Below are 12,300 nucleotides of genomic sequence, written 5' to 3'. Positions count from 1 at the left end.
TGGGAGAGAGATTCCGAGTTACTAACAGAGGAGCAGAGGAGATCGGTGCATCATGGCAAATCCCCCGGAGGTCTAGATCTATAGCAGCATAACTACCAGATGGATTGAGGCAAAGCCTGAGCCAGCCCTAACACCATGAGCTTTATGAAAAAGGACATTTTTTAATCCCACTCTTAAACATGGACCCAAACTAAAAAGACGGTTCCACAGTAGAGGAGCCTGACAGCTGAAGGCTCTGACTCACGTTCTACTTTTGAGGAATCTTATCACATTCTGGGAACGCAGGGACTTAGTGGGGTAAAAACACGTCATGCAGATATGATGATGCTTGGCCATTAAGGGCTTGGAATGTGAGGATATGGATTTTAAATTGTATTCTGGATTTTGCAGGGAGCCATTGCATAGAATTTGATATGGGAGAAATATGATCTCTTTTCTTAGTTCTTATCAGAAAAAAATCAGCAGCATTCTGGGACGGCCTGATAATGAGGAATTTAAATAATCTCGCCTAGAAATAACAAATGCATTGGCTACTTCTTCTGCAACTTCCTGATGTGCTCAAGGTTTTTGGTAATGAGTTATTATGAGTTAAATAATATATAATCAAATATGTAAATTTAGTCTGAGAAGTTAAACCCATTAATAGTGTCTTGGACTGGACTTAAATTGCAGGATAAAGAAATCTAGATTCCTGTTTCCTATGTCTGACTTCTCCTCCTTGTTGTCAGGCACCAGTCAAAGTTCCCAGTCCGTTCAGTCGGGTCTGGTTCGCCACTCTCCCGCCCGAGCCTCCGTCGCCAGCCAGTCGTCCTCCTACCGCTACAGCAGCAGCCGCCACTCGTCTCTGCGCACCTCCACCACAGGCCTGGAGCCCTGCCGCCGTTCCTCCACCAGCCAGCTGTCCCTGCGCACGCTCCCCACCTCCCTGCAGCTGCGGCTGGGCTCCACCTCCGACCCGGCTGGCCCATCCGCCTCCCTGTCCAGCCACAGCATCCCCCCCTGCAAACGCCACACGCTGGTCGGCCTCTTGGGCAACGACGGAATGTGCTCCGCCGTCACGGATCCCCTCAGCAGCCAGCATCACCACCACCACCATCACCACCCGCAGCAACACAACCCCACCTTCTGCACTGTGCGCAGAGACGACATCTCCTACAGAGTGCAGGTGTGTAAACATCTGGAATCCAAAAAAAAACTGCTAACTGAATCATTTAGCAAGTGAGAATGAAGCAGCAGATTTTCAGTGTCTCACATTAATCTTTATAAACAAACAGAATATTGTCTGTTCAGTCTGACATTTTAGCCTTTTTGTTTCAGATCCTTAGCTCATTGTCCGATAGACCCCAAATAAAAAGCAACAATGAGACCTTAAAATTTTTTTTATCTTTCTTTGAAATACATTTGTGACAGTTTTCACAAATTATCACCATTAATGCAGTTGTTAAAGTGAATTGTGACTTAAATTATTAGAATATAGTCATAAAACAAAGAACTGAGCTAATGAAAACAAACCAAACAAACAAACGAAAATATTGTTACCTAGAAGTTTGTATTTTTATTACATCTTCCCAGAATAACTCAGAAATTACATTACTACTCTATTGAAATAATAATAAATAAACAAGAGGCAGAACTTTCGCTCTAATCTGTTGCCTCGGGCGTTATTTTGATCACAAGTCGACCAGGGTGCCCTCGAAATAAAGTTTCAAAAGACAAATGGCTGCTATCCTCTAAGTTTGATCTTTAAATAAACAACAACAACAACAGTCTTTTCTTTGTATAACAACCCTGGTGTTAATTTAATTTTTGTCAATCCATCATGTCCTTCAGATTGTGGATGTGAGTCAGGTGCTGGAGACCATCAACTTATCGAAGAGGAAGGAGCTGCAGTGGCCCGAGGAGACCATGAGACTGAGGGCAGGACGGACCTGCTGGAGGGACTGGAGCCCTTTAGAGGGCATGGAAGGACACGTAAGTACTTCACTGTCACCAGGTTTACCTCTTCTTATACTACTGAGATAAATATATTGCTGTGGAGTCTCTGACCTCTTATGCTATAAATGTGATTTTGTCACGATCGTATTGTTTGTCCCATTTTTTGTAGCCCGTAACCGTCCTCTGTGACCTACTTGCTCTCAGTGATAAACGCATCATAAAATTTGATCGGACGCCTCCTCTCTGTCGCCCCCTGCAGGTGATTCACCGGTGGGTGCCTTGTAGCCGAGACCCAGCCAATCGCTCCCATATCGACAAAACCATCCTGCTGGTACAGGTGGACGATAAGCTAGTGCCCATTGTTGAGACTGGGATCATTGAGTTGGGCGCCGAGGTTTGAGACGAGCAAGCACGCGCATCATACACACACACACACACAGAGACATGCAGACACACACACACACACACACACACAAAGACAAAGCCAAACTCCTCTGGCTTTCAGCAGGACTCGGGAGCCTGCAGACAAACAGGAAACGGGAGTCCTCCCCCCGTTCCTCGTCACTGAGGGGGACAGGAAGCCAGGGAAAAGTGGAAGCAGAGGCAGAGCCTACGTTCATCCAGCATCCTTTACCGCGTCTACACACATCCACAGTATCTGCCTTGCTTTTGAGTCTCAAAATGCTGCATGACAGTAACACGACCTTTAAGTTAGTTCTCGCTACTGGTAATTAATTTCTATGCATTTCATCGAACTATTTTCTGGGCAATTCTGACAGAGATGAGTGTAAAAAAAAAAGAGCCTTGAGAGTTTTCTTTTTTTGTGTTTTGTTTGTATCTAAAAATAATTTGCCAAATAAGCCTGGTATCGAGTATCTGCCATGGTTTCATATATGTGAAAGCTTTTTTATTTAATTTTTAATTTTAATTTGTTTCGCTGCCAAGACGACAGAGAAAGTTGCAGTGCAGAAAAATCAAAGTTCAAGACTTGACCGGTGGCTGCGCCCGGCGAAATCTCTCTGTTTCAGTGTTGTCATTCCGTTTCGATAAGTTTGACATTTGCAAGAATACTTTGCGCAAAGAAAAAGAAACTTGCACTACAATTTTTGTTGTTTTTAATTTACAGTGATGCACTACAATCTTTAGATAATTATCACCTTTTATTTATTACAGACTCTGAATGGCCAATGGTAACTGATGCCTTGGGAATGAAAATTAAAATGCAATCATAATTCTGTTTTCAGCCATTTTTATTTTACTATTTTATGTTTGATAAACTTGAAAATAACTTTTTACTGTATAGGATTATATCTATATCTATATAATATATATATATTTACACAAATATATATATATAATGTAAATGTATAAAAGATTTTGTTTTCAATATTTATTACTGTGAACATGGTATTTACACTTTGTTACATCTTTTTTTTTTCTTTTCATTTTGGGACAAAGGTTAATGTATTAAGGACCATTGGTTGAAAACAAGAGGCCAGATTTTTGATGGACTGTTTCACTATTTAACTTAATTCTTTTCTATATGGAGAAATAAAATTTTGATTTATTGCTGACATCTTTAAAATGCCTTGTGTAATTGTTTGTATGTCGTATTAACAATCCCTCAAAGTCAATTTTGATACCAATCAGACTAAACGGAATATAACTCAAGTCGCCACTGTGTTCGTCAGCGAACTTGAGTTTACAGTTGGAAAAGTAGACGCTGAGTTATCAACATGGACTTGTGAATGTACAAACTGTCACATGGTGGAACTTAAAAAATTGTGATCAGCAGATGCAGTGAAGAGGATATGATTATGATACTTTTTTGTGGTCTAAGATTTATTTATTGCAGAGTAAAAATCACATGACACTTTTGTACTGTGTCTGCTTCATCAGCTCTTTTTACCACTTTATGGTCATGGTCAAAAATGCGAAAGGAGAAAAGGGACAAAAAAACAGGCTGAAAATGTTTTTTTGCAGAATAACATGGTGTGACTTCTTCCAGCATTCACTCTTATTATCAGCATAATAATAATAAGTAAATAAATTCAAACACAGAAATATGAATCCAAAAACTTCATAAATAATAATAATAAAACACTGACTGCGACTGTTTTTCTTGCACGGTAAGTACTTTTACTTTTCATACATTGACTAACTTCTATGTTTTCGAAACAGATCTGACTATGTCACAGCAGCAGATATGGCTTACTTAGAAATCATAAGTCTGGTTGATCAACTTTTCACTATCACCAGTAAACAGATTCAGTTTCAGGTTCATACATGTTCCTGACACATGTTTGTGTACATACAGTACGGCCCCGCCCCCTCTCCTCTCCCCCTGAGCCCTCTGATTGGCTGTCGCGGGAAAACGGATTTTTTTTTCCCCGACCTCACATATAAACGCTCGAGGATGTTCCCGTAGTCACTCCGCCGATTCGTTCCAACGACAACACAGAAGAAAACGGTAAAGAAAAACAACAGTCACTAAGTCCTTTTTTTGTCTTTATTTGATTTTAATTCAGTTTGAATTCATGCGCAGTTTGTTTCTATCGTCGTCGCCTCGCTGTTAAAGGACTCACTCGTTCTGTTAGCTTGTTGTTGTGCTACTAGCTAGCTAGCAGTGAGTGGACGACAGCGTCACGTGACACCCCGGCGTCTGTCAGGCGGTCAGGCGGCATGTTGCTGACGTTTTCATTATTATTTCCGGTGTCACCTCTTATATCCTCCGGTCAGTGCATGTAGTTTAATTCAAAAGAGTGGGCGTTATAATTCCCTCCCCTTGTCATCCCACAGAGAGCCGCAGAAACGATGTGTCCGTCGCTGCCCTTCGTGCTGCTCGGCCTGAGTGTCGGGCTGGTGGCCGCGTCCCCCCCCCTGCAGCCGGCCAGCGAGAAGCACTGGGCGGTGATCGTGGCCGGATCCAACGGCTGGTACAACTACAGGCACCAGGTGAGGGGACACCACGAAGCCACACGTCACTCTAGATAGTTGTGACTAACTTGTTTATCATCTGCACTGTTGTTATTTTGTTGATGAGATCTACTTTACCCACAGATTAGTCACTTCCTGCTCCACAGTGCCTGGCTGCTACTACTACTTCTACCCCAGAGGCTTTTAATCAGCCCTACTGTTTAAAAAAGTTTCTGAGATTTGACTGCGATAATTTGCAGCTCTAATCAAATCCGTCCCCCCCCCCTCCTCCCTCTCAGGCCGATGCCTGCCATGCCTACCAGATTGTGCACAACAACGGCATCCCAGATGAGCAGATTGTGGTCATGATGTACGATGACCTGGCTCAGAATGAAGAGTGAGTTGGTGTTTTTTTTAATATACTGTCGATACTGTGACACCCCCCCGTAAGTGTTAAAACCTTACTTTAGTTCTTGACCTTTATTCTTCCCCTTGCTGTAGATATATTTAACACTGTTTTTTTCAAATGTGATGTAGACTGTAAGACACAGACAGAATACAAGGTGACTTCTTCAAATCAAAACTCGAAAGTATTAAGTTTACCGTTTATATTTGACACTGATAAACAGCAGATCCTGACATCTAAGAAGCAGGAACCTGAGAATGTGCAGATTTTTTTTGGTGGCTTGTTTTACTAAAATGATTCATTATCAAAAATAGTAGTGGGTTTTTTTCTTCTGCCACTCAACTATTCAATTAATCTTGAAATTCTTTCAGCTCCGACTAACTTATGTCTTTACTTTTAAATTTCCTCACAATCTTCTAGAACCAAACACTTAAGTGTATGAATGATTACATCTTTACCTAGGGTCAAAGCTGGAATTAACAAGTTATTTAATTAGCTGATCGTGAATAATCTTTAACTACTTTGACAATAGTATGTCATTTTTCCAAGCTGAAATGAAAATAATAGCTCGTGTAAGATGCAGAGAAATCTCACATACACACACACTTGTTTCTCATTTCATTGCATTTCCCCCCTTGTCGCTGTGGCACGTCGGCCCTGTGTCAGAGAGGCATTCAGAGCAGGCCCCATTGTAAACATCCCCGAGTTCAACTGACTGGAGTCACAAGAAAGTAATTTTAGTGTCTCCTCCGTCGGGACTTTGAATGTGAGTCTTGTTACTGACACAGTCACTGGACAAAGGAGCGGCAGTGAAATTGGTTCCATCAGTTTCAAGTCAGAGTGAGGAGGATCATTGTCAGTAGCACTCCAGTGTTTACTGTAATGATTGTGAGGTTCTGTCTTAGTCCTCAACTTTTTATGCTGTGTTTTTCTTTTCTTCTGTATATTAGGAAGAAATAGTTTTATGCCTGGATCGAAGCTCCACTTGAAATTAGAGGATGAACAGAAGAAAATAGAAACTCAGCTCGATAATAACACGCAAATCCCAATGCTTAATCAGGGCTGCAACTAACATTTATTTTTAGAAACTGATTAATCCATGAATCTGTTTACTCCGTACTGAGTCCATTGTCACACAATGGAGTCCAAGTCCATTGTCAGAGCCAAAGCTGGCGTCTTCTGATGTCTTGTATTGTGCGACAAACATTTAAAAACTAAAACATTCTCACTTTACATTGATATAAAACACAGAACAGTTGACTCATGACTTAACTGAATGATTAAGTGATTATTATAATTAATATCCTGTCCAGCACTGAAATCAAACATTAGCCTTTAGCATCGGCCAAACGTCATGATATGACGATATGATAAGACAAAGAAATATGAACATGGCACTAATATCTTTTCCTATTGTGAATCCATCTGTAGCAGAGGGAAGTGGAAGATAAATCTTTATTCGAGCTGCCGGTTCATTTCATTGTAATAACCACTGATGGGTTTGAAGAATATGGTTATTAAATGTCTGCACACAGCTCAAGTTTGAGAGAAGTTATGTATTATTGATTTGTTTTACATCCGTATCACTCTCCTGTATGGCTGGAATCATTATCAGCATGTATTTGGATTGTGGTTAATGAATAACTTTTTTTTATAATAGTGCAAAGAATTGCAATAGTTTCTCGAAGACTGTACAAATCAATGCCCCACTATTACTGAGCTGGATGAATGTGTCTGGGCGCGTCGGTCATACTGTGGTGCTGCGGTTCTGTACAGAATAAGGGTCTTGTTGAGAAAAACAGGAAAGGGATTCTGCTGTGAAAAGGGAGAAAAAAAATCCTCTGACCCGTTTTACCTGATCAGTGAAACATACATCTGAGCAGTTTGCCCTGTCATCACGAAAAAAAGTGTTTTGTCAGCCACTCGCAGTTCCCTCTGTAAATCAGAATCGTGTTATTGTTTCCAGGAACCCCACCCCTGGGTTATTGATCAACAGGCCCAACGGCACGGACGTGTACAAGGGAGTTCCTAAAGATTACACGGGCGATGTGAGTGCATATGTATTTGTACAGAGAGTGTAAATCAGAGCTGCTGAATCAGTGCTTTGTTCTTTTTGAAGAGACGTTTGATGTTAAAAGCAACCTTTATGACTTCTGACTGGGGTTGTTGTTTTTTTCCTCCCTGCAGGATGTGACTCCAGAAAACTTCCTGGCAGTGCTGAAGGGAGACTCTTCAAAAATCAAAGGTGGTTCAGGGAAAGTGTTGAAGAGGCAAGTGATTTTAAAAAGAGGCTCCAGACATTAGAACAGCACAAAATCTGGTACATCAAGTTTCTGTTGGGTTTTTCTCTAACCTTGCTTTCTTTGTCTTGGCAGCGGCCCCAACGATCATGTGTTTGTGTACTTTACCGATCACGGGGCACCAGGTATTCTGGCTTTTCCAAATGATGAGGTAAGGCCTTTTTTTTTTTACTTCCTTCTCTCGCTAATGCAACAAGCAGAGAATCGAGTTGTTGAATAAGAAACCTGAAACAAACATCTGGACGTACTAGAAGTTTAACTTGGTGGTTTACCTGCTCTGAAATCATCCTCTCTCCCTCCAGCTCCACGTTGAGGATCTCCAAGAAACCATTAAATACATGCACGACAATAAGAAATACAAAAAGGTACAGTCCGCAGCAAAATGCCAGTGAAACAAGCCAATCAGGTGCTGATCAGATCATAACTCGAACGTTTGCTCTCACACACACACACACACACACACACACACACACACATTGACAGATGGTGCTCTACATCGAGGCGTGTGAATCTGGGTCAATGATGACCGATCTGCCTGCTGACATTGACGGTGAGTTGAACTTTATCTCTTCACAGTCACTTTCCAGTAAAACCAAGAGATAATGGACCAGCAGAGATCAATAAAAAAGCATCAATCTACTTTAAACCCTCGACAACATGAACCTGCATTTGTTTGTGATCGTGCCAAAAATAGAAAATGGAAGAATTTCCTCAACAAAGTTTACAGCTTTCATTTCGGTTATTTACATCCTGTGTCATGACTCGACCATACTGAGATCAGCACTCTGCTTTTTGAACTTCACTTCAGTTTTGTCACTTTTTTTTTTTTTTTTCTGTCATGTGCTCAGACTAATGTGAGAAACATTACCGGACCTGCACATGGACTTGGATCAAATTTCTGGTTTTATTGTGTGTAACCAAAGGTCTACGAGGCAATCAAACTTTTTATTTTTTATTTTTTCCAAACTCGTAATAAACTCAAAATATCAGGTTTGCTTTTCTTAGTTCGCTTGGTATTTAATCTTCCATAAAATATTACATTTACATCCACTTTTTTTTACACTCTTTTGTCTTTCCTCACAATAATTACCTGAGACTTTTGAGGCTCAGATATTGTCACTAAGATATTCAGGTGTTGTCTTTTATTTCTTTTTTTCCTTGAGCTGGCGTGAGTCATCTTCAGGTTTTATGTCTGGAAAATTATATTCTATAACCACCCAACAATTACACTCACTAACATGAGAATGTGTGTGTGTATTCTGCAGTGTACGCCACCACAGCATCAAACTCTCACGAGTCCTCTTACGCCTGCTACTATGACGATGCGAGGGAGACGTACCTGGGCGACTGGTACAGCGTCAACTGGATGGAGGACTCTGATGTGGTGGGTGATGTTTCCCCCGATGTATCAAAATCATGGCATCCACCTGGTGTTGTTATTTGAAAAAATGTTGCCAAAATTACCCAAAAAATGCACAAGGTGTATTCATCAAATGACAAAATATGATGAACTGTGGCTTAACTTGTCCTTTGAGACATCAACAGTAAGTAACATAACTTCAGATGAAATTCAAAATGTTTTTTAATTTACATTTTAAGTTCTTGAATTTCTTTCTATTTTTAAATGATGGTTTAATGGAACAGTTGGATATCTTGGAAAATTCTGGGGGAGATTTAATTGAGAAAATGGAAACGACTTAAAAGAAAGAAACAAGACAAAATGGTTAATACATCGTTTTCTTGTAAATATTTCCCTGCTGATATTATGATATTTGTCTGATGTTTTGTTTTTCAGGAGGACCTTGCTAAAGAAACACTGCTAAAGCAGTTCAAGGTGGTAAAGAGACACACCAACACCAGCCACGTGCAGCAGTTCGGAAACAAGGTGGGAGAAAAGTATGAGGAGAGACGACGAGGAATTAAAGATACTTTTAATGTTTGTATGTCTTTTGCTGGTGAGTTTGTCTCATCTTGGCTCTCTCGCTCTCCGTACAGACACTGGCCAACATGAAGGTCGTAGCGTTTCAGGGTAACCACAAGGCCGGCGGCCCCCCCGCCACTCCGGTGACCCTGCAGCCAGTTATGCATCTGGATTTGACCCCGAGCCCCGACGTCCCCCTGGCCATCCTCAAGAGGAAGTTGATGGCCTCCAATGACATCAGAGTTGCAAGAGGAATGCTGATGGAGATCAGCACCCACCTCAAGGTAAAGGGTTTTGACAGGGCCCACCGGTGTTTCTGGTTGTTTCCCGGAAAAAACATCTTTGAGGTGCTCAGCGGATGACTGCTCAAGTGTGTCCATGCAAATCTGATTCATCGTAGCTTTTTAACTGCACAAACTGAACATTTAGCATGACGGTTCCAATTTTACAGCTTTCTAACTGTGTGTGTGTGTGTGTGTGTGTGTGTGTGTGTGTGTGTGTGTGTGTGTGTGTGTGTGTGTGTGTGTGTGTGTGTGTGTGTGTGTGTGTGTGTGTGTGTGTGTGTGTGTGTGTGTGTGTGTGTGTGTGTGTGTGTGTGTGTGTGTGTGTGTGTGTGTGTGTGTGTGTGTGTGTGTGTGTTTCTTTTCTTTTCAGGTCAGGGAGATGATGGCCAAGACTATGCGCCAAGTGGTGGAGAAGGTGACCGGCAGTGAGCTCAAGGCCGAGCAGGTTCTCAACGAAAGAGCGGACCTGTCGCAGCATCGGTGCTACAAGGACGCAGTCAACCACTACAAACACAACTGCTTCAACTGGCACAAGACGGAGGTAGAGCTGCACGGCTTGTTTTTCTGCTCACTGACATCAGACATTCCAAATTCAGAGAGCGTCTGTGGTTATTGTAAAGGTTGAGGTGTCACAGTTTCCGCCAAAATTCATCTGCAGCTAATTGCTGCATGTCACATGGCCTGGTTCTGCTTTAAAGGGGGAAACATCAGATCGGTTTCACATGCTTCTGCAGCTAATAAGCAGGTGTCAGGTTTACTATTATTTGCCTTTTTTTTCCATTGACTGACAGTTCTCCAGACACTGAAAGTAAGAGCAGAATAAACTTTAATTCTTACATTATTAATCTATACAAACATATTCAAATGTTTATTGTGCCTGAACACGTGAGGCTTCATCATGTGCAAACATTTTTTGTACTCGTACGACAGGTTATTACAACTTCTATATGTGGTTCTTTTATAACCTGCCAAAGTTCTGAATGGTGCCTCTGTGGTGGTTCCTGCTACAAGACCTCCAGGACCATGATGACAAACACACACACACACACACACACACACACACACACACACACACACACACACACACACACACACACACACGCACACATGTGAAATCCTTCATTATACAAGATAAAACACAATATTCTCCCACGAACTTTCACGCAGCTGTTTTTTTTTTTTTTCCTTAAAATGTACCCTTGTCTTTGGGGAAATTTTTGACATTTCAGGTGCCACAAATACAAAAGGGGAAATACATATCATAACCCCTACTGTAAATCACAGAGTATAATGACACTTGTGACATGCGACGCCCTCTTGTGTTTCAGTATGAATATTCTCTGCGACACCTGTATGCTCTGGTGAACCTGTGTGAGAGAGGATACCCGGCAAACAGGTACCGTCGGCTTCCCACTTTATTAATAAAACCTTTTATCAACTCCTTTACTTCATGAAATTGAAAATGTTTTTCTCTCTGCAGCATCCAGCTGGCCATGGACTCTGTGTGTCACTACAGCAAGTGAAAGTCTCCCTACAAATCCATGACGTCTCAGATCGGGCTGCTTCTACCACGTGGGAAGACCTGATGTTTGTCTTTGCACTGTTAAGGAATCAATCTGACATGGAGTTGATTGTTTTATCAACACACTATAACACTTAAAAACCTGAGTTTTTAATTTCTTTTAAGTTGTTTTATGATGAATTGCACTATCCCCTGTCAAGGGTTTGTGGATGCTGTTTTACTGCCTTTTAAATTTTTTTGTTAAGTACATGTGGTAGAAAATAATAATTCATGTAAATGTGTTCTGCTTACAGCTTTAGTTGTGGTACAAATGGCCTGGCATGAATGTGTGATTGACATGTGAAGGACACACCACAAAATATTGAATGTTTTTTGAAAAAGGAATCTTGCAATAAAATCTGACAGACCAAAACAGATTTTTTTAAAGACTTGTGTTTCCAATTAGTTTTAACTCTTGTGGATGTTCAGTGAAGGTTTTTACTCTAATTCAATATAAAAATGACAAATTTTGGAATAATTCAACACATGGTAGTTTTCTTTACAATATAACAGCTAAACTTCAGAGGATTTTTTTTTTTTGGTGTGCTGGAAACTTCTACCTAAGCCTTTTTTTCTGCCTGACGGACAGTTACACTCTCACTCATCCTCCTTTACCTGAACCCATGTCTTGTTGTTGGGTGTTTTGATAATACTTTCATTAAGGATATCATATTTAGTGCCTGGCCCAACTCATGCTTTGAGACTTCACTCGATTACAAATATCCTCTTCTGACAACAAACGTTAGGCATTTGCTGTCATTTGATTTTTTCGGTGAAATTTTGCACAACGTTAAAATGGGAGATGGAAAAGCAGGAATTTAGATTTTCCAACTAGTGACAAGGTGTATAACACCATTATGAATTCCATCCATAATATTCCATTTTAAATGGTTTATGATCAAATAAATGCAAAACTATTAGTGCCATATCTCATCTAGAAGGAGAAAAGAAGCTAAATGGAACCCCTAGTATTGGAC

At 40.9% G+C, this 12,300-nt stretch overlaps 2 protein-coding genes across 5 annotated transcripts in view; both read left to right on the top strand.

Annotated features, from left to right (window-relative positions):
* Positions 1 to 3,813, top strand: part of pcnx1 (pecanex 1) — a 31,147-nt gene extending 27,334 nt beyond the window's left edge. For all 4 annotated transcript variants that reach the window (XM_035611390.2, XM_035611389.2, XM_035611388.2 and 1 more), the window contains 3 exons: positions 729 to 1,165; positions 1,831 to 1,971; positions 2,195 to 3,813. In XM_035611390.2, the coding sequence (XP_035467283.2) occupies positions 729 to 1,165; positions 1,831 to 1,971; positions 2,195 to 2,335 (719 nt within the window). In that variant the 3' untranslated portion in view covers positions 2,336 to 3,813. The remainder of the gene's footprint in view (positions 1 to 728; positions 1,166 to 1,830; positions 1,972 to 2,194) is intronic.
* A 445-nt stretch (positions 3,814 to 4,258) lies between these two features.
* Positions 4,259 to 11,698, top strand: lgmn (legumain). The gene is made up of 14 exons (XM_035611391.2): positions 4,259 to 4,405; positions 4,735 to 4,890; positions 5,151 to 5,248; positions 7,224 to 7,305; positions 7,445 to 7,527; positions 7,633 to 7,708; positions 7,860 to 7,922; positions 8,041 to 8,107; positions 8,823 to 8,941; positions 9,353 to 9,442; positions 9,553 to 9,762; positions 10,133 to 10,303; positions 11,091 to 11,158; positions 11,243 to 11,698. Exons 2-14 carry the CDS (start codon positions 4,750 to 4,752, stop codon positions 11,283 to 11,285), a joined length of 1,311 nt encoding a protein of 436 aa, XP_035467284.1. The 5' UTR covers positions 4,259 to 4,405; positions 4,735 to 4,749; the 3' UTR covers positions 11,286 to 11,698.
* Positions 11,699 to 12,300: the final 602 nt, after the last annotated feature.

The sequence above is a fragment of the Scophthalmus maximus genome, chromosome 15 (genome assembly GCF_022379125.1).
Source record: "Scophthalmus maximus strain ysfricsl-2021 chromosome 15, ASM2237912v1, whole genome shotgun sequence".
Classification (NCBI taxonomy): domain Eukaryota; kingdom Metazoa; phylum Chordata; class Actinopteri; order Pleuronectiformes; family Scophthalmidae; genus Scophthalmus; species Scophthalmus maximus.
The sequence above is the reverse complement of the archived record's forward strand: the minus strand, read 5'-3'. Positions and strand labels throughout refer to the sequence as shown.

What these genes read in the sequence shown, in the direction of transcription:
- lgmn (XM_035611391.2), top strand. Translation starts at nt 4,750, where the DNA reads ATGTGTCCGTCGCTGCCCTTCGTGCTGCTCGGCCTGAGTGTCGGGCTG. An exon ending in TCTGCCTGCTGACATTGACG is followed by an intron (nt 8,108 to 8,822) that starts GTGAGTTGAACT and finishes TGTATTCTGCAG; the next exon opens with TGTACGCCACCACAGCATCA. An exon ending in AGATCAGCACCCACCTCAAG is followed by an intron (nt 9,763 to 10,132) that starts GTAAAGGGTTTT and finishes TTTTCTTTTCAG; the next exon opens with GTCAGGGAGATGATGGCCAA.